Source organism: Pelodiscus sinensis, chromosome 29 (genome assembly GCF_052426305.1).
Source record: "Pelodiscus sinensis isolate ZL-2025 chromosome 29, ASM5242630v1, whole genome shotgun sequence".
Classification (NCBI taxonomy): domain Eukaryota; kingdom Metazoa; phylum Chordata; order Testudines; family Trionychidae; genus Pelodiscus; species Pelodiscus sinensis.
In genome coordinates, this window is record NC_143080.1 from 2,476,386 (window position 1) to 2,500,771 (window position 24,386).

The 24,386-nt window shown below is 65.6% G+C and overlaps 1 protein-coding gene across 3 annotated transcripts; it reads left to right on the plus strand.

The window, feature by feature from the left end:
- The first annotated feature begins 4,258 nt into the window (after positions 1-4,258).
- OSBPL7 (oxysterol binding protein like 7) lies at positions 4,259-24,189 on the plus strand. Of its 3 annotated transcripts, none has more exons than XM_075911189.2 (23): positions 4,259-4,409; positions 11,468-11,645; positions 11,954-12,076; positions 12,747-12,800; positions 13,003-13,116; positions 13,661-13,783; positions 13,940-14,063; positions 14,222-14,325; positions 14,842-15,021; positions 15,256-15,385; positions 15,474-15,592; positions 16,060-16,167; positions 16,391-16,522; positions 18,831-18,912; positions 20,267-20,580; positions 20,901-21,038; positions 21,338-21,401; positions 21,519-21,597; positions 21,677-21,821; positions 22,403-22,547; positions 22,892-23,018; positions 23,109-23,231; positions 23,405-24,189. In XM_075911189.2, the coding sequence occupies exons 2-23, from the start codon at positions 11,547-11,549 to the stop codon at positions 23,511-23,513; spliced, it is 2,736 nt and encodes a 911-aa protein (XP_075767304.2). In that variant the 5' UTR covers positions 4,259-4,409; positions 11,468-11,546; the 3' UTR covers positions 23,514-24,189. The 3 variants fall into 3 exon arrangements, with proteins under 3 accessions (XP_075767304.2, XP_075767302.2, XP_075767305.2); XM_075911187.2 differs by lacking the exon at positions 4,259-4,409 and adding an exon at positions 5,572-5,768; XM_075911190.2 differs by lacking the exon at positions 4,259-4,409 and adding an exon at positions 5,576-5,768 and having other exon boundaries at positions 14,929-15,021.
- The last annotated feature ends 197 nt before the right edge of the window (positions 24,190-24,386 follow it).

Below are 24,386 nucleotides of genomic sequence, written 5' to 3' on the forward strand. Positions count from 1 at the left end.
CCTGCCCGCGGATAGCCGCTTTGTATCCGAGGGTATCCCCACCCATGGACCTGCCCGCGGATAGCCGCTTTGTATCCGAGGGTATCCCCACCCGTGGACCTGCCCGCGGATAGCCGCTTTGTATCCGAGGGTATCCCCACCTGCAGATAGCTGCCTTGTCTCCGAGGATATCCCCACCTAGAGCCGCTTTGTCTCTGAGGGTATCCCCACCCGCGGGCCTGCCCACAGATATCCACGGCGTATTGGGGCGGATGCAGACACAGATGTGTCCACGCCAGGCTCTAGCTGTGAGCAGTGATGGGGAATAGAAGAAGTGGAAGTAGGTTTCAGCCCTGACGTGAGTGGACTCGGGCCTAGCGGAAGCCGGGCTGTGGGTGGCCGCCTTGAAATCTGCAGGCCGGTATGAAATGCTTTGTCCTCTAACAGCCTCAACACCACCAGGTGCCTTGTTGGACTAGGCTCCTCTGTTCTCCTGCTGGCTTTGGCCTTGCGTCGTGTGGTCTGGGGCCAGGCAGTCGCCGTGACAAAACAGCCTGGGCCTCCTCCAAAGGTGGAAAACTCTGAAAGCAAGTCCCCGCTCTGGTGTGCTTGTTCCTTTGCTGTTCGAGCCGCCTCCCTTGGCGGGGTGATACCGAGCCTAGCAAAGCCGCGAGGCCCGGCCCGGCTGCGGGAGTGAAACGGGAGGACGGGCGTTAAACGTTTCCTAGAACGTCCAGGTGGGGGCGTCGGTCTGAGGCTTTTACAAAGCCCCTCTTGCTTCTCCCCCGCTGTGGCTGACTCCTTTGGTGGCTTCCTCGTCCAGCTGCAATGGGCCCAACCTAGTGCTGGGGCCTGTAGCGCTTTTAACGCAGACCCCAGACTTCTCTGCTCTTCTGCCGTGGCCGGGAAGAAGGCCCCTTCGCTTTGCCCATTGGCTCCTTGCATGGGGAAGCCATCTCCTTTGCCACCCTCCCGGGAGATGAGAGCCAAGTTTGGTGTTAACACGAGCTCCCCTTGCACTCGGGCCCACCAGTCTCTGGGGGGCGGGGGCGGGGGCCAGGAAGGCCATGCACAAACACCCCCAGTCCATGCCTTCGCTCAGCGTTGGCGGGGAAGTGAGGGGGAGCTGAGGCTGTGGAGGCCGATTGAGCCCTGACACCAGCGACGTGGGGGGACTCGGGCCTAGCGGAAGCCAGACTGGGTGGCATCCTTGAAATCTGCCGTGTAAAACGCTTTGTCCCCACCGCCTCCAGCACCTTCCATCCAAGGATCTCCTGTCCCAAGCCGGCCGGGGTGGCTGTCTGCCTGAGAAACAGGCACAGCTGGGATGTCACCTGCTCCCCGCCGTGGGGGATTTCTACCCAGGCACGTGGAGGGCCGTGTCTTTTCACTTCCCGCCCCTGGGGAGGTCAGAGTTCTGCTGAGCTCCGGGTAACAGGGTGTGGCAGAGCCTGGAACAGAACCCCGGGGCTCTGCCTCTCCTTCCTGCCTGAGAACGGCAGGGCTGGGCCTGGGGAGGAGGGAGGGAGCTGCTGCATTTTCTGCAAGTGGCTTCCGGGAGCCCATCCAGACGCCTCTCGACCTGCGCGTCTCCCGGGCTGCCTTTGTTCTGGCTGGTAGCGCCAGTCACTTGATCGCAAGGCCTTGCTCTTGGCCGCTCCCTGCGCTGCTCACAGCTCTTGTTCCCTGATACGTTCCCAAGTCACAGCAAGGAGGAGCCGGATTTCCCCTGGTGGCTTTGCCAGGGACAGAGGATCGAAGGGGCTGGCAGGAACAGCTCTGCCCACAAGCACAGCAAACGCACGAGGGCAGCTGGTCTCCATCTCAATGCAGGAGGTCTGGGATGGAACAGTGGGTGGGTTCCTGGTTGACTGTAGGACACCAACTTGCCTCCATCTATGCGGGGTAGACCATTTTCTACCCCGGTTCCACTGCTCTGATCCGGCCAGGGAAGATCCCACTGGGTGGTATAGACCTGCAGACCCCAGCAATGGCATTTTCAGTAGGAGCCCCATTCCCACGGTGTGGGGGAGGGAGAGAAAAATTCTTCTGCCGCTGGGTTTCGCACGGGGAGTTTTCTGCTGATTCTCTCATTGCAAAGAGAACGGAGGGTGGTTTTCCCAGCAATAGCTGAGTGCTAGGTCTGAAATCTGGGCTGATGTGTGTGTGTGTGTGTGGGGGGGGGGGGGGTTGTAAAAAAGGAGTTTGGTAAAAAAAATAAATCAGTTGAAACTGAAAAAGTCTCATTTTTTGTTTTGATGAAAACTTGCAACACGTTCGAAGAAAGATGTCGATGCACATGCGGGGGGGGGGGGGGGAGATGGGGCTTTCAAATAAACTTTGTCCAACTTTTCCCCTTCCGCCGGCAGGTGAACAGAGAGAGCTACTGAACAAGGGTCTGGTCTTAGATACTGGCTCAGCAATTTTCCTGATATTCCTCTCTCCCCCTACAATATCATTCCCTCCAGGGCGATGCCTTTTACTCTGTATCTCTGCCCCTGCAGTGTTTTCCCTCCCTTCTGGAGAGAACGGAAGGTATTGACTCGGATCTCCAAAACTGGCGTCTGGTTTGATTTTTAGATCCGAGGGAAACCAGGACGCTGCAGAGAGACGTAACCACTTGCTTATTTATTGCAAGCCTGGAAGCAGTTAAGAGAGTTGTTTGCATTTTACAAGCCTTAAAAAAATAATTACTGCACACAATGTGTAAATGTTAAATACTATGCATTCGAAAAACGATTAGTGCAGCACAAAACACTCCAAAAGCAATTCATAGAAGATTTATTAATTACAATATTTAAGCCTAGTTCATTTACACTTCACCCATAGGCCACCTACAGTCCCAGGCAGGTTTGTGGTCCCTTCGACTCGCACGCGTCAGGACGCCGTACGCTGCCATAGCCGGTGTGAAGGGTCTTTTACTTTCACTCCCATCGATTCCTCTTACTAAGCCTGTTTTATAGCAAAGCAAGGCCTGGTCATTCTAATATTACCTACCAATTGATTACATGTTGTGTAAGATACCTACAATGCCCTTCTTTGCTACTCAGGATGTTGCAAAAACTAGGTGCTTGGTTATAGTTTTATGGCTGTATCTTGAATTTTTGCTTATCTGAAATGGAATGTACCAGTACAAGGTTCCTCCCGATGTTCTTGGCGTGGTCTCGCTGGACCATGCTGTGTGATTGTGCAAACAACATTCCTGCCTCTCCTAGCTTCCCCCGGCCTTGCCTGCGTGCTCACAGGCACCAGACTTGAGACAGGCCCAGGTTTTGCTTTGTTAGAGATCCACACTGTGGTCAAGGCAGACATTATTACTTGTCAAGGCAGGGCCCTCCAGGTTCCCCTACAAAAACGCAACAGGCTTTGGGTCCTGCATGCCCGGAGAAGCTCACATTCTCTGCGTCACTTTGGGCTGCTGTAGCAGTTGAGATAAGGGAGCAATAGTTTCCCAACTTTTTGCCAGTAAATGGAGTTTTCATTTACAAGAAAACTGTTTTCTTTCCGGTGGAAATGGTTGATTTTTTGGTGGTGGTGGTGGGGGCGGGTGTGCAAGAGGAAAATCCAAAATATTTTGGCTAAAATCTGAAATATTTAAATTCAAAAATGCTGCCACCGTGCCTTATGGGAATTGTAATTCAGCTGCCTCGTGCTCCCATTCTCTGTGGTCGGAGCTTCCTGGCTGGATTTCATCTCGCATGATGCGCTGCTTTGCCTCGCCAAGAGGGGAGATGGCAGTGCATCATGGGAGACCGCCATACAGAGTATGTCTACACTACAGAGTCCACACTGCAAGCGCGTTCTTCTGCAAGAAAATCGAAAGGACAGAGGGGTTTTCTGACATTGGTAATCCTCGTTCTACGCGGAAGAAGCCTTTTTGCAAAAGAGCTTTTTTGGAAAAAGGCACGTGGGGACGGGGAAGAGGGAGTTCCCTCGGAAGAAGAGGAAAGAGGAAAAAGCAAAGGTGCCTTGGTGTCCACTCCGCCCATAGCAATCACAGCTGACGTGAGAGAGCGTCCATTGTGTGGATTCACTTTTGCAGTGTGGACGCTCTTGATTTTGCTGTGTGGATTCACTTTCGATTCACTTTTGCTGTGTGGACGCTCTCTTTCAGAACACCTTTTTTGGGGAAGATCTCTTCTGAAAAAAGCTTCTTCTGAAAGAAACCTGCAGTCTAGACCTAGCTTATATGGAGACATATGAGACACCCAAACTACAACTCCCATGGGGCACGGCAGCACCATTTCAAAACAGAAACATGTTGGCGCTGGGCCTATGTCCGTTGGATTTTTGGCCCCCAAACTTGAAATGTTCTGTTTTCCTTGCGAGCAGCAGGGGGCCTTCCAGCTAGGAGTTCCTTGAGTTACACACAGCTGAGCATTTTCCGATGGCCGGACTTTGTGGCACTCTGGAAGCAAGAGGCTGGAAGGGTATGTTGTTAAAACCCTAAAATAGGAGTCCGTTCCTGGCTCTGCCATGGTTTTCTGTGACCCTGGGGCAGGGCTGGCCATAGGCCGATTCCCCCAAATTGGGCCCTGCGCCTAAAGGGGCCCCGTGCCCTGAAGGTGGAAGTGTGCTGGGCGTGTGTGTGTGAGAGCTACCTCCGGGATTTGACAGGGGAGGTAGCTGGGGATTTTTTGTCTTTTTTTTTTTAATGCTGGACCAAAAAAATTCCCGGGCCCCGTTGAAAGTTTTGTGTGCGTGTGTGGGGGGTTTCTTTTTGCTCAACCAAAATTGCTCTCTCCTGCGGGGCCCCATCGAAATTGTTCGAATTGGGCCCCGCACTTTCTAAAGCCGGCCCTGCCCCGGCGAAGTCACTTGCCAGCTCTGTGCCCCCGTCCCCCTGTGCAAAAGGGACGAGTCCTGTGCAGCTGAAAAAGGGTTTTACCCAGGGAAGCGAACGCCCCCAAAAATCTGTTCAACTCGCAGGTGCCACCGGACTCCTGGTGGTTTTTTCAGATAGAGACCAACAGGCAACCCCTCCGAGAGGGTGAAATGGGGCGGGGAGGTAGCACCGTTCCAGTCCGCACCCCGCAGAGGGTGTAACGAGCCCATGTGCACTGGGAGACGATCCCACCCCATGGTCCGGGGACCAGCCTGAGAACTCCCGAAAGGATGGAGCCTCCATGCACGGGCCGTTCGGGGTCGATGCGCTTCGGCTGCCCCTGGGCTCACCGGCCCCTGGCAAAGGCCCGTTGTAAAGTCCTTGTGCTTTGGTGCCAATCACAGGCCGCTCGGAGGGCCCGGCTGGTGGGTTCAGACACAAATACCCGCTGGGCTGCTCTTGTCCTGCCCGTTAACACCGTTCTCCTTGTCGCAGCCCCAAGTGACTGTGTGTGCGGGTCCGGGCGGGGGGGGCCGGTGCCGTCCCAGGGGCCGCGTGTTCGGGTCCGGGCGGGGGGGGGCCGGTGCCGTCCCAGGGGCCGCGTGTTCGGGTCCGGGCGGGGGGGGGGCCGGTGCCGTCCCGGGGGCCGCGTGTTCGGGTCCGGGCGGGGGGGGCCGGTGCCGTCCCGGGGGCCGCGTGTTCGGGTCCGGGCGGGGGGGGCCGGTGCCGTCCCGGGGGCCGCGTGTTCGGGTCCGGGCGGGGGGGGGCCGGTGCCGTCCCGGGGGCCGCGTGTTCGGGTCCGGGCGGGGGGGTTCCCTGGGGCCGCTCCCGGGATCCTCCGGCCGCGCGGGGCCGGGCCGCGCTCTGCGTCCGCCGCGGAGCTGGGGGCAGAGCCGAGCCGCTGCCGGCTCCTTCCGTGTTCCGCTTCCTGCGGCGCCGGGCGGCGGGGGAGGCGGCTCGCTAGGTAAGGACCGGGCCGGGCGGGATCGGGCCCCGCGGGTCCCCGCCGCGCCGGGGGCTGCCCTCGCCGGGGCCCGGCTGCTGGACCCCCCCGGGTGCCCCAGCCCAGCCCAGCCCAGCCCCCTGGGCCCCCCCCCAGCCCAGCCCCCCCCCCAGCGCCCCCGAGCCCGGCCCCCCCAGCCCAGCCCCGTGGAGCCCGCGCCCCCCGCCCTGGGTTCCCCCTGCGCCGCCCCGCCGAGCCCGGCTCCGGCAGCCCAGCCCCAGCGAGCGGGAGGCCGGGCTACCTTGGCTGGAGGGGGTGGGGGGGTCCGGGCCGGGGGCTCCTCTGAGCTGGGGGGGGTGGTAGGGGCCGGTGCCCCGTCCGTCTGTCCGGAGCGCCCCAAGCGAGGGAGCCCAGCGGCGGGCAGGGGGTCTCGGGCTCTGCCCCCAGCTCCGTGGGCCGGGGTGTCCAAGTCTAGAGCGGTGGGTAGCGACTGGCAGCCCCCGTGCTGGGCCCTTCCCCCGGGTGCTGGGCGCTGCACAGGTGAGCGCGGCAGGGGGCCGGCAGCAGGATGCCTGGGTTCTGACCCCTGCCACGAACTTGCTGCACGCCCTTGGGCAAGTCACTTTCTTGCCCCTGCCTCAGTTTCCCCCACCTGGAAAGCAGCGGGGCTAACGAGACCTGCTTACGCGCCAGAAAGGCGGCTCAGACGGGGTTTGGAAAACGCAAAGAGGGCCAATTATCCGTCGCGTTGTTGGTCTGGGGTGTCGCCCTCTTGGGCCTGGTCTCCAGCCCGAATTGAATCTCTCCTCTGCAGTCCCCCTTGGCTTCCGCCTCCTCCTCCTCCTCCTCCTGTCCTGCAACGGTGGCGCAGAGCACGGTTGTCGAGCAGCCGCTCTGTTCCACCCCAGAAGCAGCTGCATTTCAGCCTGCCTGGCTGAAGCGACACCCCTATGTCGGTGCTTTCGCCAAGCCCTCGGGGATGAAAAGCCCCCCCCCCCCCCCCGGTATTTGTAGCAGCACCCCAATGGGCAGGCAGATCTGCTAGGAAGCGCTGAGGTGGCAGGCACGGCGGAAATTGACCACAGCAAGCCCATGGAGTGGGCCGAGGTCACCTCGTCTGTTTCATTCACACCGGAGTTGTGGCTCTTTGTGTGCTGGTAGCCCCCGGCCGTGGCGGGCGCTGTACAAACAGGCTAAGCCGCCGGCCGGGCCCTCGGCACCCACTTGGCAAATCTGATCCCCGCTGGGTCCCGGAAGAAAAGTTCTGGGCCTAGTCCCTAGTGCTCAGGTTCCTTTGGGCGGGTCTCTATAGAAGCCAACAGGTTGGGGACCCTGCTGCTCCTCCCGCCACCCTCAAACCCAGGGCTACTCTACATGTGGCCCACGGCCTGTTTGTTTGCAGCCCGCGGTGCGGTTTGGGCTCGACACGCGGCCGGCGGGTGGGAGCCAGGACAAAAAAGCCGAGCCCAGGACTCTGCTGAGATGCGTTTTAGCAGTTCAGTGCCTGGCCTGGCGGTGCCCATTCAAAGCGCCGTCCTAGGGGTGAAACGGGGTCAATGTTGCATTTTATTAATAGCAGCAGAACGGACGTCGATGGGGCCTGCGTGTGGTGTAGTCTTGCCTTAATCTTTGGATTCATGCCCGTCAGTGTGAAAGAAGCGATTTGCATAGATTTGCATATAGATTTGCATGTATAGGCCACCCCACTTAATTTGCGCCCCTCGGCAAGTGCTGTGAGCGTCATTGTGGCCCCCGGCGCTTCCAAAGTGGGGTAGCCCTGCTCAACCCCACGCCAGGTCCTCCCTCTTCTGCGCGCCCCCAGCACCCCACCTGGTTCCCGACTCCAACGCCCCCTCCCTCCGCCTAGCTGGGGGTGGGGCACCTCAGGCCCAGGGGCTGGATGCGGCCCCCGGCTTGCCTGGATCCAGCCCCCAACCCCCATTGCAGGGTTAGAGCCCACAAAATCTATTAGGCCGGGCCCCCCCTTGGCTCTGGTGTGCGAGGGGCATGTGGGGGGCCTCTTTCTCCTCCATTGTGTGCAGCCCCCGACTGATTTTTCTGGGGGTCAGCGGCCCCCCGACCCAAAAAAGGTTCCCGCCCCTGGCCTCATGGCCTGTGGCAACCACTCCCCCACACACAGAGAGGCAGTAAAATCAAAGGGGGACACCTGGAGTTTGGGGGTTGCTGTCCGGCCAGGGGGTACCATGGCAGGCACAGGCCTTAAGGGGATCCTTGGGGTGCGAGCCCCGGAGACCAGCCCTCCCACGCCAAAGCTGTGCCAATCTCGGGATGGCCTGGGACATCCATTTGCAGATTCCCAGCCCCTGGGGCCCGGGAGCTGGTCACCGAGGTGCCACCGTCCCGCAGCAGGTCGCCCCCAAGCTCGGAGGGTAAAGATGGGGAGCTGCCGGCAAAGGACTGAGTCATTGCTGGCCCGGCCGGGGCAGGAAATGCGGAGGAAGCAGAATGAGGCAGGGTGGGGGCTGGCAGTTGCACTCTGAACCCGGCTGCTTGGCAACTCCCAGGTAATCAGCTGTGGAGGGGAAGTGGCATGGTGGCAAGAGAAGCCAAAATAACGCCCTGCGGCTTTTCTGTGCCCCGGTGGATTCTGGGGCCTCCCAGTGATGGGGACATTTGGCCGGTCCCCAGCCCTTCCTGCCCGGGGATCTCAACGTGCTTGGGGAGTTAAGGCTCCATCCGAGGTGGGTCAGTAGCGTTATCCTCATTTCGGATGGAGGGGGGAAACTGAGGCACGGGGGAAGGGGAGTGGCAGCAGGTTAGTGGCACAGTTGGGTGTAGACCCCCGTGCTCTAACCACTGAACACACTGGCCTTCCCCGGAGTCCTCTTTCTGCTCTAAGCATTAGACCTCACTGTTTCCCGGAGCGGGGACCAGCACCCCGGGGACGTGGGGCCCGGTCTCTAACCACTAGGCTCACTGCCTACGACGTCTGTGTGTTTAGACTCTCCTCTGAATGTATACGATGGGTGGGCGTTTGTATGTAGACTGGAGTATTAATATTTGCATTACGGTCACACCAGGGAGCCAGGATCCTGCGGAGCCAGCTGCTGTACTAGATGCGCATTTACTCGACTTTCTATGTTTCACATGGTACATTGAGGGGGGGAAAAAAAAGAAGAAATTTGGGAGAGGATCACGGGAGGGGTTGGTCCCCCGATGCTGATACCCTGTAGTTAGGAGGATCTCCTGTTAACCAGTGGGTGTCAGGGACTGCTAGGCTGTTTCCAGCTCTGCCACTGACTTGCTGTGGGACCCTGGTCACATCCCCTCTGTGTGACTCAGTTTCTCCTCTTAATATTCCACCTGTGAGCTCTCTGGGGCAGGGACTGTCTCTTAGGGTGTATAATGCAGACAGACCCCGTCCTGTGTCTCAGGCCGTTTCTCTGCGTTGAACTTACCACGGTGAGAGGAGGCTGCGCCAGCCAAGGGGCAGGGCGAGCGGGGGTGGAAGAGTGAAGAGGGGAGACCCAGGAGAGAGGGCGAGGAGGGGTGAGGTGTGGGGCCACGGCAGCTCTCTGTGTGGGGCGCAGGGGGCAGCAGGCAGTGGTGGGAGGCGGAGGAGGCCGTGGGAGGGGCGGGCGAATCGGAGGGTATATCCCCCATCCCGGGCAAACGGGATAAACACGGAGGCCTGTGGCCAAGGGGGAAGATGGGGAGTGCCGGGTGCTGAACTGGTTAAAGTCTCCTGAGGCTTGTGAATGAGTCTGTTGTCATAGCCTGGGGAGGGGCCAGGTGAGACAGGCCTGCCAAGTCCTCAGGCTCTTTGCCCAGCCCTGGGCAGACACACGCGGCTTTGCATGCCCAGCGAGGGGGCAACGGAGCAGGGGTGCAGCTGCCCAGAGTGGGGGGGACAGCAGCCCCCTCTCCCTGCTGCCGACCCCTCTAACTTGGGGGGCAGAGCCTGGGCAATCGCACTGGGCCGCCCAGGGTTCGAGGCCCGGCTTTCCTAAGTGCCGCGTGGCCGGTCCCTTGGCCCCTCTCCCGGCCGGGGGGGGGGGGGGCGGGCGCTTTGCAGAGTCCCGCCGACAGCTCGGAAAGGGGGAAGGTGAAGCCCGGGTCTGTCCCCGGTCTGGCCTGTTGGGGTTTGCTGGCCTGGCACCCCAGTGGAGTAGCCTCCACTCCAGCTGAGTCTGTAGGGGAGACACTTACGGCCCCCGGCCCCCCTCCCAGAAAGCCAGCGGAGGAATTGCAAGCAGGCTCCGGTGGAAAGGTCTCAGCTGGACTGCGAAAGCTCCTTCCCGGACCCCCCCCCCCTCGTCCTAACCCCCCCCCCTTCCTCTTCCCTTCTGCAAATGCCAGGCGGGAAGGGGCCTGGAGAAATCAAGTCGGGGCCAGGCCCAGTAGCCGCGGGCCCTCCTCCTTGATAGGTGTCTGTCCGGCCTGCTCTAGAACCCCCCTGGGAGTCCCGTTCCAGAGCGTCGCCACCCTGCTAAGTGAGAAAGTTTTTTCATCGTCGCATGTAACCTAAATCCCCCTGCGGTAGGTTAAGCCCGTTGCTGCTTCTCCTCTCTCCGGCGGCCACTTGCTCCCGCCCTCCTTGTAACAGCCCCTGTCGCATTTGCAGCCTGTTCTCAGGCCCCCCTCCCCCCCGCGGCTTCTTATCTCACCACTACACATACCCGGTTTTTTAATCGTTGCCCCCCAGGCCGTGTTCTCTACGTGGGGCGCTTGGGCAGCCGCTTAGGAGAGATTCCAGTGCTGTCCTGCGCATTAGGAGAGCGCCCATAGCTCGGTTTTGTGTTTCTACTGGTGGTGCACATCCGCACGTGCTGTGGGGTGTGTAAAATTATTCCGCACACATATGGAAGGGGGCAGCAAGGCGGGCGTGGGGGGCGCTGGCCCAGCTGTGCCGGGTTAGGGGCTGGTATATCGGAGGAGGGGGCTGCAAGGCTAGCGTGGGGGGCGCTGATTGGTATATCGGGGGAGGGGACTGCAAGGCGGGCGTGGGGGGCGCTGGCCCAGCTGTGCCGGGTTCAGGGCTGGTATATCGGGGGAGGGGGCTGCAAGGCGGGTGTGGGGGGCGCGGGCCCAGCTGTGCCGGGTTCAGGGCTGGTATATCGGGGGAGGGGGCTGCAAGGCGGGCGTGGGGGGCGCTGGCTGGTATTTTGGGGAGGGGACTGCAAGGCGGGCGTGGGGGGCGCTGATTGGTATATCGGGGGAGGGGGCTGCAAGGCGGGTGTGGGGGGCGCGGGCCCAGCTGTGCGGGGTTCAGGGCTGGTATATCGGGGGAGGGGGCTGCAAGGCGGGTGTGGGGGGCGCGGGCCCAGCTGTGCCGGGTTCAGGGCTGGTATATCGGGGGAGGGGGCTGCAAGGCGGGTGTGGGGGGCGCGGGCCCAGCTGTGCGGGGTTCAGGGCTGGTATATCGGGGGAGGGGGCTGCAAGGCGGGCGTGGGGGGCGCGGGCCCAGCTGTGCCGGGTTCGGGGCTGGTATATCGGGGGAGGGGGCTGCAAGGCGGGTGTGGGGGGCGCGGGCCCAGCTGTGCCGGGTTCAGGGCTGGTATATCGGGGGAGGGGGCTGCAAGGCGGGCGTGGGGGGCACTGGCCCAGCTGTGCCGGGTTTGGGGCTGGGGCAGCAGGAGGCTGCGGGCCAGGCGCCCCCACCTGGAAAGTGCCCTTCGGTCTCGCGGGCGCGGGGAGGCAGGTGACGCCCCGCCCCGGCCGCCCTACTCACAGCCGGGTTTGGGTCTCTCTGCCCACAGGGGGGCCTCCCAGGTGGAGGTGAAGGCGGAGGCCTGAGGCCGGGGCCCCTTCCGCCCGCACCAGAGGGAGCCCCCGGCCATGGGCAGCCACGAGAAGGAGCCGTCTTCCCCCCGGAGGGCGTCGGCGCCGTCCCGGTCCAACAGCACCGTGTCTTCCAAGCACGGCAGCGCTCACCAGGTGCGGCGTCTCCCCGGCCCCCCGGGAACAGAGCTGCGCCCTGGCAGGGGGCTGGAGGTCTCCCCCCAGAACCAGCTGCCCTGCCCCCCCAACCAGAGAGGAAGCTTGTGCTCCCCAGGGTGGGGCCGACGCTGCCCGCCGGGGCCTTGGGAGCCGGGGCCTCTCTGCTCCCGGGTGGCTTCGAGCCCGAGCAAAGGCAGCAGGGCAGGGCTGGCTCTAAGACCGGGGCTTGGTCCCGCCCTCGGGGCCTGGGGGTGGTGCAGGGGCCTGTCCGTCAACTGCCCCCCCTCCCCACCCGTGTGCTGCAGGGCTCCGAGTACTGGGAGGTCGTGGACGAGCCGCAGGGCAGGATCGGGCCCAGCCAGGAGCCGGAGGGGCATGAAGGCTACCTGCTGAAGAAGAGGAAGTGGCCCTTGAAGGGCTGGCACAAGGTGAGAGGGCGAAGGGGAGGTAGAAACGCCCCCCGCCTTCCACAGCCTGGCACCCCTTTGTTCCATCACTGCCTCCTTTGGGACCCCACTGGCCCCTCGTGGGGCAGGGGACTGGGGTGAGCTCTTGATCCCCTGCTGCCTTGGCCTGGGCTCTTCTTGGACTGGGCCAGCGCGTGGCTGGGGACAGAAAGGGGAAACTGAGGCACGGTGGCATTGCACCAGCAGGGGGCGCTCTTCCCCCATGGCTGCACTGATCGTACACTCCCACGAGGCCCTGGGGCGGAGGGGATCTTGGTAATGCTGAGGCGCTGACCCTGCTTTCCTTGGCCAGCTCCCAGCGTGGGGGGGTTGCCTTCTGCCCCCACAGGACTTCCCCCCCCTTCACTTCCTGTCCTAAACTGCCTCCCCCTGTTCGAGGGCTTCCAGCCCAGGCCTGGCCGCATTTCGCTGCTCCGTGAGCCCTCGCGGGCCGTGCGGCTGTTCGCTGGGCCCTGCGCTCCTCCCCAGAGGTGGCTGCATTTCAGCGCCGTGTGACACGATTCCTGTCGGACATTTGGAAGGGGCTTTGCCCCCCTTCCCCCGTGGCTCCTTGGGACAGATCATGCTGCCCCCCGGCATCCCCACCCTCTCCCTCCTTCAGCCTCGCTGACGCCTCCTCTTCCTCCCCCAGAGGTACTTTGTGCTGGAGGAGGGGATCCTGAAATACGCCACCACGCGCCAGGAGGTGAGTACGGCCCAGGGCTGGGGGCCTGTCCTGGCCTCCCCGGGGCAGGGGGTGCTGGAGCTGGCTCGCCAGGGGGACCGGCGAGGAAGGGGTCTCCTCTTGGGGGCCCTTCTGCCCCCTCCCCAGGTGGGGGGAGGTGGGCGGGTGGAATCCTCCGGGCCCAGGCACTGCCCAACGCCCGTCCGGGCCCCGGCTCTTCCAGGTGCTGAAGGGCAAGCTGCACGGCTCCATCGACGTCCGTCTGTCCGTCATGTCCATCAACAGGAAAGCGCAGCGGGTGGACCTGGACACGGAGGAGAACATCTACCACCTCAAGGTGCCGGGGCACGGGGGCAGGGCGGGGGGGCGTTAGGGAGATGGGGTGGGGGGCAAGGAGGAGACGGGGTGGGGGCAGGGGAAGAGAAGAGGAGGAGGGGAAGGGAGGAGCGGGGTGGGGGATGGGGGGTGGAGGAAGGGCAGGAGGAGGGGGGGGGCCGGGGTGATGGCGGGGGATGGGGGGTAGGGAGGGGGGGTGGAGGAAGGGCAGGAGGAGGGGGCCGGGGCGATGGTGAGGGGATGGGGGATGGGGGGGTGGAGGGAGGGGAGGGGGAGGGGTGGGGGGAGGAAGGGCAGGAGGAGGGGGGCCGGGGCGATGGCGAGGGATGGGGGTAGGGGGGGGGGTGGAGGAAGGGCAGGAGGAGGGGGGCCGGGGCGATGGCGAGGGGATGGGGGATGGGGGGGTGGAGGAAGGGCAGGAGGAGGGGGGCCGGGGCGATGGTGAAGGGATGGCGGATGGGGGGGTGGAGGAAGGGCAGGAGGGGGGCCGGGGCAATAGCGGGGGGGGTTGAGTCACACTCCTGCCTGCCCCCTTCCCTTCTCAGAGCAAGTCCCCCGAGCTCTTTGCCAGCTGGGTGGCCAAGCTGTGCGCCCACCGCCTGGCGGAGAAGCCCAAGTGCCCGGCACCGCTGGGGGGCCCACCTGGGGGACCCCTGCCCCCCGCCCTGGTGAGTGCTGCCCTCGGGGGGCTCCCCTCCGTGGGGTGCGTCTGACGGTGGGGAGGGGCTGGGAGATTCTGCCCCGGTGGGGCGTGGAACCCAGGCCTCCGGGGCTCCCCCTCCCCCGAGGGCGAGTCCTTCCTTGCCCCGCCTCTCTCCCCGCAGGGCTCCGCCTCCTGGACCCGCGTCCTGCCGTCCGGCGCCCCGGCTCTGAGCGCGCTCACCAGCCCCAGGGGCAAGGTGCAGGCCTGGCTGGCGGACAGCGAGGGGCTGGACCGGTGCTCGGCAGGTGAGCGGGGCCGGGCCGAGGGAGCGTGTGCGGCCGGGGGGAGGAGTTGGGGGGCTGGGGCGCCCCCCCGAGCGATTGGGGCAGGGAGCGCCTGGCTCCCACCGTCACTCACCGCGGCTGCCTCCCCCTTCTCCCCGTCCCCCCTGTCCCCGTCTCAGAGCTCTCCGAGTGCCAGGAGAAGCTGCAGGAGCTGAACAAGATGCTCCAGAGCCTGGAGTCACTGCACCACATCCCGCCCACACCCCTCATCGCCAGCAGCCAGGTGAGGGGGGGGCACTGGAGCCTTCCTGGGGGGCTGTGCTGGCTCCGCAGGGAGCTCGGTGTCAGGGCCCCCCGCGGGCAGCGCTGAGAGCAAGGCCCATGCTCCTGAGGGCGGAGAGGGCCCCAGCTGGCAAGGGGAGCCCGGGGGAAGGATCGTGCCCTGAAGCCACGGGGATGGGCTCTGCCCGGGGTTCTAGGTGCAAAGCCATCCACATGGACGGCATGGGACTGAGCTTCCACTGGGCTGTCGGCAGCAGGGGCACAGCTGCCCTCGCCAGTTGCAGCATGGCTGGTTACTGGACCCCGCCGTGCTTCACCCCAGAGGCAGCTGCATGTCACAGTCAGTGAGTGAACCCTGCATACCCCGCTGTTTCCTGGCCCCTGCGCTTCCCCAGAGGTAGCTGCATTTCATGCTCCCTGAGCTATCCCAGTGCGCCCCGGGCTGTTAATTGGGTCCCCTGCATCCCCCAGAGGTGGCTGCATTTCACACTCAGTGAATAACCCTTGTGCGCCACAGGCTCCGGCATCACAGCCCTGCCGCCTGAGCCTGCCCCTGGTCCCGTCTCTTCTCGCCGGGGGGCCTCACTCGCTCTCTTGGTCACAGGCCCCAGCAGCTGCCGAGAGACCCCGAAAGGGGCGGCGAACCACCAAGATCTGGTGCACCCAGAGCTTTGCCAAAGACGACACCATCGGCAGGGTGAGCAGGACTGCGGGCGGGGGGGTGGCTGGTTCCACTCTCCAGGGTGCGCGGGCAGAGGGAGGCTGGAGCGGGAGGGCCCCCAGCCGGAATCCTGGCAGGAGCACGGCCTAGTGGGTGGAGGGGGGGGTCTGGGAGAACGGTGCTGAGCCCCTCGGGGGGTCGGAGGTCATGATGACACCGGACGGGGTGCTCCGGGGGATCTAACTCCCCCACTTGCTCCCCCCCCCACAGGTGGGCCGCCTGCACGGCTCCGTCCCCAACCTCTCGCGCTACCTGGAGTCGAGCCCGAACCAGGCCGCCTTCAGCCTGCCCCCCGAGTACAGCCAGCTGCAGAGGAGCTTCTGGACCCTGGCCCAGAAAGGTGGGACGGGCGGGCGGGCGGGGGGACCCGACCCGGGGCCAGCGCTGCACTGGGGGGGGCGCCTGACCTTATCCTCCCCCCCTCCTAGTGCACGGATCCCTGAGCAGCGTGGTGGCCGTGCTGACCGCCGAGCGGGATCGCCTGCAGGAGACGCGGCGGGCGCTGGGCGTGCCACGGCGCGCGGGCAACGCCAGGCCGGCGGCTGGGGTAAGGAGCCGGGCCCATCCCAGCCTCGCCCGCGGGGCCCCTGGGGGGGGGGGCGCGAGCAGGGAGCCGGCCCCGGCCGCTTGGGCTCGGCTGCCGTTTGCCACGACCCCGGCGCTTGTGGACGTCGTCCTGGCTCAGCCAGGGGTCGACGGGGGTCAGCCTGGACTGGGGGGCCCGGGTAGGACATCCTGGCTCAGAGATGGAGGAGCTCTAGGTCCTGGGTTCGAATCCCTGTCGGGGCCGGAGATTGGACGTGGGGGCTGTCGGGGCTCTTGGCAAGGCCTGGATGGGCTGCGGAGCTCCGGCCTGCATTGGCAGGGTGTCAGGGGGGTCTCTGCCAACCATGGTCAGCAGGTGCCAGGCAGCTACCCGGGCAGGGATGCTGGGCTGGGCCCTCACGGGGGGGGGGACAGGACATGCTCCCGGGGCACCCCCCCTCAGCATTCCCCTGTCTCCTCCCGGCTCAGGCTCCCTTGCCGAACCCGGAGCCTCCGGAGTATCCGCGGCGGGTCCACTCCCTCTCGCTCTCCTCCGACGCCACACTGGACTCGTTCGCCTCGCTCAGCGCCGACCAGGTCAGGTGCCCGCCAGGGCTGGGGGGGGGGATTCCGGATGGGATGACGGAGGGAGCAAAGAGCTCTCCCGTCCCCTCTGGACCTGGGTGTCTCTCCCCCTCGGGACGGGCCCTGCTGCTCCAGGTTCCCTGGGACGTCCGAGCTGCCCTGGCGTGGGGGGGCGGTGCCCCCCGCGTAGCCCCTGGGCGAAGCGTGACGGCCACCTGCCCTTCTCCCCCGGCAGCCCGACGCCCTGCCGGCCAAGTGCCGGGAGCAGCAGCTGTCCAACCGCAGCATCGTCTCGCTCGCCGACTCGCACACCGAGTTCTTCGACGCCTGCGAGGTCTTCCTGTCGGCCAGCTCCTCCGAGAACGAGGTGAGGGGCTGGGGTGGGGTGGGGGGGTCCCGTCCTGCAAGGCTCCCCCAAGCCCGGTCCTCGGCCCTGCTGCCCTCTGCTGCCTGGGGTGCGTCGGGTCTCTGTCGGCTCCCGCTGGGGGCTTATTAGTGCATCCAGGGGATTCAATGGGGCACCCCCAGCACTGGTGTGGGGCCAGGGGACGGCCATGGGGTCTGGCCGAGGGTTACACCCGTCTGTTTATGCAAACACAGAACCACCACGGGCGCACACAGGTGTGCACACAGCCGCATGTACAGCACACACAGAGCTAGTGTGTACCCACGTCCATACGTGCATAGACACACGGGCATCGTGTACACACACACACACACACACACACACACACACACACAGCCGTGCACACAGCCGCACGTATGGCACACACAGAGCTAGTGTGTACCCACGTCCATACGTGCATAGACATACGGGCATCGTGTACACACACACACACACACACACACACACACACACACACACACAGCCGTGCACACAGCCGCACGTATGGCACACACAGAGCTAGTGTGTACCCACGTCCATACGTGCATAGACATACGGGCATCGTGTACACACACACACACACACACACAGAGCCATGCACACAGCCACACACGGAGCTATTGTGTACCCACATCCATACATACATAGACACATGGCCATCGTGTACACACACACACAGCCGTGCACACAGCTGCACCTACAGCACACACAAAGCTATTGTGTACCCACATCCATACATGCATAGACACACAGCCATCGTGTACACACACAGTCGTACCCACATCTGCACACACAGCCCTAATGTACACCCACGCTCAGGGCCATCCCCGCATGCCGACACACACACGTTTGTGTACACACGTGCACACGCCCTACAGCTCTTGTTACCCACATCCGCCCACATGTACACACGCACACACCGCTGTCGTGTGTGCATGCGCGCACAGCCATACCCACGTCACACATGCACGTACACACAGCCAGCATGTACACACACACACAGCTGTACAGACCCCCACACAGGCATCTCCACCCAACAGCCATGCCAGCAGATACCCCCAGGACGCGAGGTGCCAGCGTGGTGCTGTGGGCGGGGCTAAGAGAAGGGGAGGGGCTAAGAAAAGTGGGTGGGGCTAGGAGAAGCAATCATCTGGGCCGGCTTTGTTTGCTGCTTTTCCTTCTGTTGCAAGTTTGGTTTTTGTTGCACTCATCTGGCCTCTCTCTTTTCTCTCTCTCCCGTCCCCCCCCCCCGCCCCTGGCCCAGCCGCTGGCTACAAAGCCCCCTGCCCTGCAGTCCCCCCCAGTAGGGTGGCCAACACCGGAGCTTAGACAGAAGGGACTAAGCCAGGGGTGTCTCCTGCGGCTCGCAGGAGGCTCAGCCGCTCCCGACCCTCTTGTGCAAAACTCCGGGACATCCCTGGGAACCAGGGACCGTTGGTGACCCGCCCCCCCCGCCCGCCTTACCCCCCCCCGACCTGCCCTCCCACCCCCCCGCCCACCTTGAGCTTTCTCTCGCCTAGTGCGTCTTGCGCTGCTGCTCCCGAGGGGCCCAGAACCGTCCCCGCTAGAAACTCCCCCTCGCTTCTTACTCCCCCTCTCCATTAACCCCCCGGGCCACGATCTGAGCCCCCCTTTCCCTCCCAAGCCTGGGTCCTCTGCTGCCGAATCGACCACCCCAACACCCCCCCCCCCGGCTCCTCTTGGGGTGTCCATCTTGGCTCTCACTGGTAGGCTCCTTCCTGTCCCTGAGGAGACCCCCCTCCCCCCGATTTTTCCCCCGTCCCCCATTTCTCGCCCTGAAGAAGCCCCGAACAGGCTGTGCGGAGCCTGAAGAGCTGCAGTCCTGGCCCTGCCCTCTGGCTGCCCCCTGCTTGGGGCGGGATCGGGCCCGGGCCGGGGGGCTCTTGCTGCCCCAACTTGCCCCATTGTCGGCCAGCTCTGCTTCTGCAGAGAAGAGGGGTCCCCGGGGCCCCTTTCTGCCCTGGCCTGGGCCTTCAGCTACGGCTCTTCTCCTAGAAACCCCCCTCCCTGCCTGTGTCCATGGGGGGAGGCAGCCTCTCCCGCCCTTGTGCTTGGGGGGGATCTGACTCCAACGGGGGAGCAGCCAAATGCAGCCAGTGCATGGCCCCTGCCCCCCCCTTTTCCCGGGGTCCCCAGCCCAGGCTAGTCCCTGGGGGGAGTTGTGCTTTAACCCTGGCCCCCCTCCTGCCCCCCCCCGCCGTAGTCGCCCTGCGCCGGTTCCAGCCTCCTAGTTGCCAACCCGGCCTCTGTGACCTTTCTGCCCCCCCAGGCCTCGGACGAGGGGTCCTGCATCAGCGAGGCCACCAACAGCCTCTCCGACGAGGCGGGGGGGGAAGGGCGCTGCCAGAGAGGTACCCGCCCCGGGGCAGGGTCCCGGGACTTGGGGGAGGCGCAGGGTGATGGGGGCGATGGCCGAACGAGGGGGAGGAGGCTGAGGAAGGGGGCCAGGCCGAGGGGGGCGATGGCTGAGGGGGGGGGACAGGATTGGGGGAGGGCAGGCCGAGTAGGAGGGGGCCAGGCTGAGGGAGGGGGGGCAGGCCGAGGGGGCGGACAGGCCAGGTGATGGTGGGGGTGGGCCGAGGGTGACTGCCACCTCTGCTCCCCGCAGGCCGAGGGAGAGGAGGCCAAGGGGGGGCCAGGCCGAGGGGGGCGATAGCTGGGAGTGGGGGCAGGCTGAGGGGGCAATGGCCGATGGGGGGGGCAGGTCAAGGGGGGCAATAGCCAAGGAGGGGACCGGGCTGGGGGAGGGCCCAGGGTGACTGCCACCTCTGCCCCCCTGCAGGCTGAGGGTGAGGAGGCCAAGGGGGGGGCCAGGCCGAGGGTGAAGAGGCTGGGAGGGGCCAGGTCGAGGAGGAGGAGGTTGGGGGGAGGCCAGGCCGAGGGGGGCCAGGGGAGGGCTCAGGGTGACTGCCACCTCTGCCCCCCGCAGGCCGAGGGTGAAGAGGCTGGGAGGGGCCAGGCCGAGGAGGAGGAGGCCGGGGGGGGGGGGCCAGGTCGAGGAGGAGGAGGTTGGGGGGGGCCAGGCAGAGGGGGAGGAGGCTGGGGGGGGAGGGGGGGGGCCAGGCCGAGGGGGAGGAGGCGGGGGGGGGCCCAGGTTGGGGGGGGGCCAGGAGGAGGAGGTTGGGGGGGGCCAGGGGGGGAGGGAGGGGGAGGGGGGGGGCCGGGGGGGGCCAGGCCGAGGGGGAGGAGGGGGGGGGCCAGGCAGGGGGGGGGGGCCGAGGGGGAGGAGGGGGGGGGGGCCAGGGAGGGGGCGGAGGGGGGGGGCCAGGCCGAGGGGGAGGAGGCCGGGGGGGCTGGGGGGGGGCCGAGGGGGGGGGCCGGGGGGGCAGGCCGAGGGGGAGGAGGCCGGGGGGGGGCCAGGTCGAGGGGGAGGAGGCTGGGGGGGGGGGCCAGGCCGAGGGGGAGGAGGCTGGGGGGGAGGGGGGGGCCAGGCCGGGGGGGGCAGGGAGGAGGAGGCTGGGGGGGGGGGCCAGGTTGGGGGGGGCGAGGAGGAGGAGGCTGGGGGGGGGGGGGGGCCGAGGCCGAGGGGGGGAGGAGGCTGGGGGGGGGGCCAGGCCGAGGAGGAGGAGGCCGGGGGGGGCCGGGGGGGGCCAGAGGGGGAGGAGGCTGGGGGGGGGGCCAGGTCGAGGAGGAGGAGGCTGGGGGGGGCCAGGCCGAGGGGGGGAGGGGAGGGCCCAGGGTGACTGCCACCTCTGCCCCCCGCAGGCCGAGGCGGGGCGGAGGGCAGGCCCGCGGCGGAGCCGGGAGGGGGGGCGCCGCCGCCCGCCCCCCCGCCCCTGCCCGTGCTGCTGCCCAGCAGCGTCCCGCGCAGGAGCTGCCTGCCGGCCCCCGGCGCCCCCGCCAGCGACGTCAGCCTCTGGAACATCCTGCGCAACAACGTGGGCAAGGACCTGTCGCAGGTGTCCATGCCGGTGCAGCTGAACGAGCCCCTCAACACGCTGCAGCGGCTCTGCGAGGAGCTGGAGTACAGCGCCCTGCTGGACGCCGCCAGCCGCAGCCCCGACCCCTGCGAGCGCCTGGTACTGCCCCCGCCCCCGCCCAGCGCGTCCCGGCTGGGCCCCTTCCTTCCCGATCCCTCCGGCGGGGGCCCTGACGCGTGGGGGGGAAAGGCCCTGGCGGCTATTTCCACGGACTCTTGTCTTTTCCTAAAAACGTCCAGTCCGTTCACCCTGCAGCAGGGAGTTCCGCTCCTCCACAGCCCTCACTCCACGGTCCCACCCCTTTAGACGAACAGAACATCTCTCCCCGTAGCTGCCTCCATGCCCCTAGCACCGTCTGTCCTGGGGACTGGGCGTTACAGCCAGATAGGGACCAGGCCTCAGTGATTCTCTCCCCCCAGATCTGCGTCGCTGCCTTCGCTGTCTCTGCCTACGCCTCCACCTATTACCGAGCGGGCAGCAAACCCTTTAACCCTGTCCTCGGCGAGACGTACGAGTGCGTTCGGCCCGACAAAGGCTTCCGCTTCATCAGCGAGCAGGTACTAAGCTGGCTGACGCCTGGGCGGAATCTGAACTGCCCGCCGCGTGTGTCATGAGCACCGTACTGCTCGCAGCTGGTGGGGATTCTCCTGGTGGTGTTTTGTAGCTCTCCCACCAGAAGTACACCAAGGGCACAGAGGAGAGGGGTCCGTAGCTGAGCATGGAGATGGGGTGGAGGGATGCAGCAGAAAGGGCTTGCCCGGAGGTTGGGGAGACTGCACCTTCCCCGAGCCTCAGCTCAAGCGGAGGGTGCGGCTGCGTGGTGCTGGGTGAGGCATGGCTCTTCCTTACTCTGCAGGTTTGCCACCACCCGCCGGTCTCCGCCTGCCACGCAGAGTCGGACAACTTCATCTTCTGGCAAGGTGAGCGGCGGTGGGGGGGCGAGAGGGGGCTGGGCCCGGCCACCCTGGCTGCGGGATTCCCGCCGGTTCGGGCCAGAGCCGCCCGCGAGCGACCCCGTCTCTCTCTGCTCCCCCCAGACATGAAGTGGAAAAACAGATTCTGGGGCAAGTCGCTGGAAATCGTCCCGGTGGGGACGGTGAACGTCCGGCTGCCCAGGTGAGGGGCCCTCCGGCCGCGCGCTGCCCTTCCTGCCCCGCCCCTCGGCCCCCGCTCAGCGCCTCTCTCGCCCGCCCAGGTTCGGGGACCACTTCGAGTGGAACAAGGTGACGTCCTGTATCCACAACATCCTGAGCGGCCAGCGCTGGATCGAGCATTACGGCGAGGTGCTGATCCGCAACACTGGCGACAGCTCCTACCACTGCAAGATCAGCTTCTGCAAGGTGGGGCATGCCAGCCTCTTCCCCTCCATGCACACCTCCCCTCTGGCCCCCCATTCCTCTGCCCCTCCAGCCCCCCATGCTCCCTCCCAGCCCCCGGCCCCTGGTGGGGGACAGGCCTCACGTATTCCGAGCCCTCCCCCACCTCAGGGGTGGACGCCATAAACCTTCCACCCCCTGGGGCAGGATCGGGCCCTTTTCGTTTCTGCCCCATCTTCTCCTGGCTCTGGCCTCCCTCTTTTCTCCCTCCGTCTCCCTCCCCCTGTGCAGCATCTGCTCCCCCATGCAGCATCTCCTCCCTCCATGCAGCATCTGCCCCCCCGTGCAGCATCTCCTCCCCCCGTGCAGCGTCTCCTCCCCCCCGTGCAGCGTCTCCTCCCCCCGTGCAGCGTCTCCCCCCCTCCATGCAGCGTCTCCTCCCTCCATGCAGCGTCTCCTCCCCCCTCCGTGCAGCGTCCCCCCTCCCCCCCCCCGTGCAGCGTCTCCTCCCCCCCCCTCCGTGCAGCGTCTCCTCCCCCCTCCATGCAGCGTCTCCTCCCCCTCGTGCAGCGTCTCCTCCCGCCCTAACCCCCCTCCTCCGGCAGGCCCGCTACTGGGGCTCCAGCGGCAGCGAGGTGCAGGGCGCCGTGTTCAGCCGCAGCGGCCGGGTGATCCACCAGCTCTTCGGCAAGTGGCACGAGGGGCTGTACCGCGGCCAGCCCCCCGCCGGCCAGTGCCTCTGGAAGCCCAGTAAGGACGGGGGGGCGTCACTTCCCCCAGGGGGGCGGGAACCACCCCGGCAGAGGACACCCAGTATAGGGGGAGACCATCCCCTGCGGGAAGAGAGACCCGGGGGGGCTGGGACAGACCCCCCCATTCCCAGTCGGCACCGGCCTTCCATGGGCCCCAACCCACCACCCGTACGTTGTGGGGAAGGGCGGAGGTGCTGCCCACGCGGCCCCACGGGGTCCGGTGACAGGAGCATCCCCCTGGGCTCCCAGCCTGTCCCTGGGGGGGCGGGGGATGTGAGGGTGAGGGACTTGGGGGGGGGGGGTTCGGAGGCCAGCTGTGGGTCACACCCCTCCCCCGCGCAGACCCCATGCCCCGCGAGCACGAGCGGCACTACGGCTTCACCCAGTTCGCCCTGGAGCTGAACGAGCTGACGCCGGAGCTCAAGGGCTTCCTGCCCTCCACGGACACGCGGCTGCGCCCTGACCAGCGGTGAGTGCGCCCGAGCCTGCGGGCCGCGCCGGGGCCCGTGGGGCTGAGACCCGGCAGCTCATGGCAGGTGTGACCCCCCCCTCCCCGCAGCTACCTGGAGGAGGGCAACGTGCAGGCGGCCGAGGCCCAGAAGCGCCGGATCGAGCAGCTGCAGCGAGCCCGGCGCCGGGTGATGGAGGAAAACAACATCTTCCACCAGGCCCGGTTCTTCAGGTACCGCCCCGGCCCATGGCCTTCTCCTGGGCCTGCGGGGGCCGGCTCCGGGGCACCTGGCAGCAGGAAACTAGAGCTGGGGGGAAGCGGAGGAGCCCCTGGCCTCTGACTTGGGGGGGCTGTGAGTTGGGGTTTGGGCTCCCTGCGCCTGGTCACATCCCTCCCCTCCGCAGGCGGCAGACGGACCCCAGCGGGAAGGAGTCCTGGGTGAGCAACGAGACCTACTGGCAGCTGCGGGCGGAGCCGGGCTACGCCCACCTGGACAGCGCTGTGCTGTGGTAGCAGCGGGCGTCCTGCGGGGGGCGCCCCGCCCCGGCACAGAGGGACACCGCAGCGCCCCCTGCTGGACAAGCACACGCTGGGCAGGGCAGTGGAGCTCGGCGGCGCCCCCTGGTGGGCAGGGTGAAGTTGCTCGTGCGGAAGGTGCCCCGGCCCGGCCCCGGGACGCCCCCTTGCTGCTGTCTGCTGGCCGGACAGCCTGGCCTCTCTCGGACAGTCGTAGGTGCCAACCCGATGCACTTGGTTCTGCCTTCCCCTCACTGGGGGGCGCTGCGGGGGGGGGGGGCAGCTTTTCTTTTTCAAATTCTTTGTATTAATAGAATCAAAACTGTGCGGAGGGGCCTGAATTCGGATCCCAGCTCAGGGCGGGGGGGGGGGGTCACCAGTTCTAGCCCCATAGGCCCCCCACGACAGCAGCGGATGGGGTGTGTGCGCATAGGAGAGGCTCCTAGGTTCGGGCCGGGAACGCCCATTCCCCAGCCAGGAGATGAGTCGAGCGTCTGGGTTGCCAAAGGGTTGGACCTAGGGTGCCTGGATTCCAGTTCCAGGAAGGGAGTGGAGTCTAGTGGTTAGAGCAGAGGCGCGCTGGGAGCCAGGACTGTTCAGTTCATGTTCTCCGGGGGCCTCCAGTCTTTTCCTCTCCCCTGTGGCGCTGAGGTTTGGGGGATGGCTGCAGCTCTCCCTTGGGTTACCCACCCGGCTTTCCCATTGCGCAGGCTCCACCTTCCCAGCCTGTGTGGGCCTGGGTTCCTGGACATGAAGGGGGGCAGGGGGTTGGCCTGCAGGCGGGCAGCCCCCCCCCCCCCCACAGCCGCTCCTTGGTGCTGGGTTTGGCCTTTTGTAGGATCAAACATTCCACGCCTCCAATAAAGGATC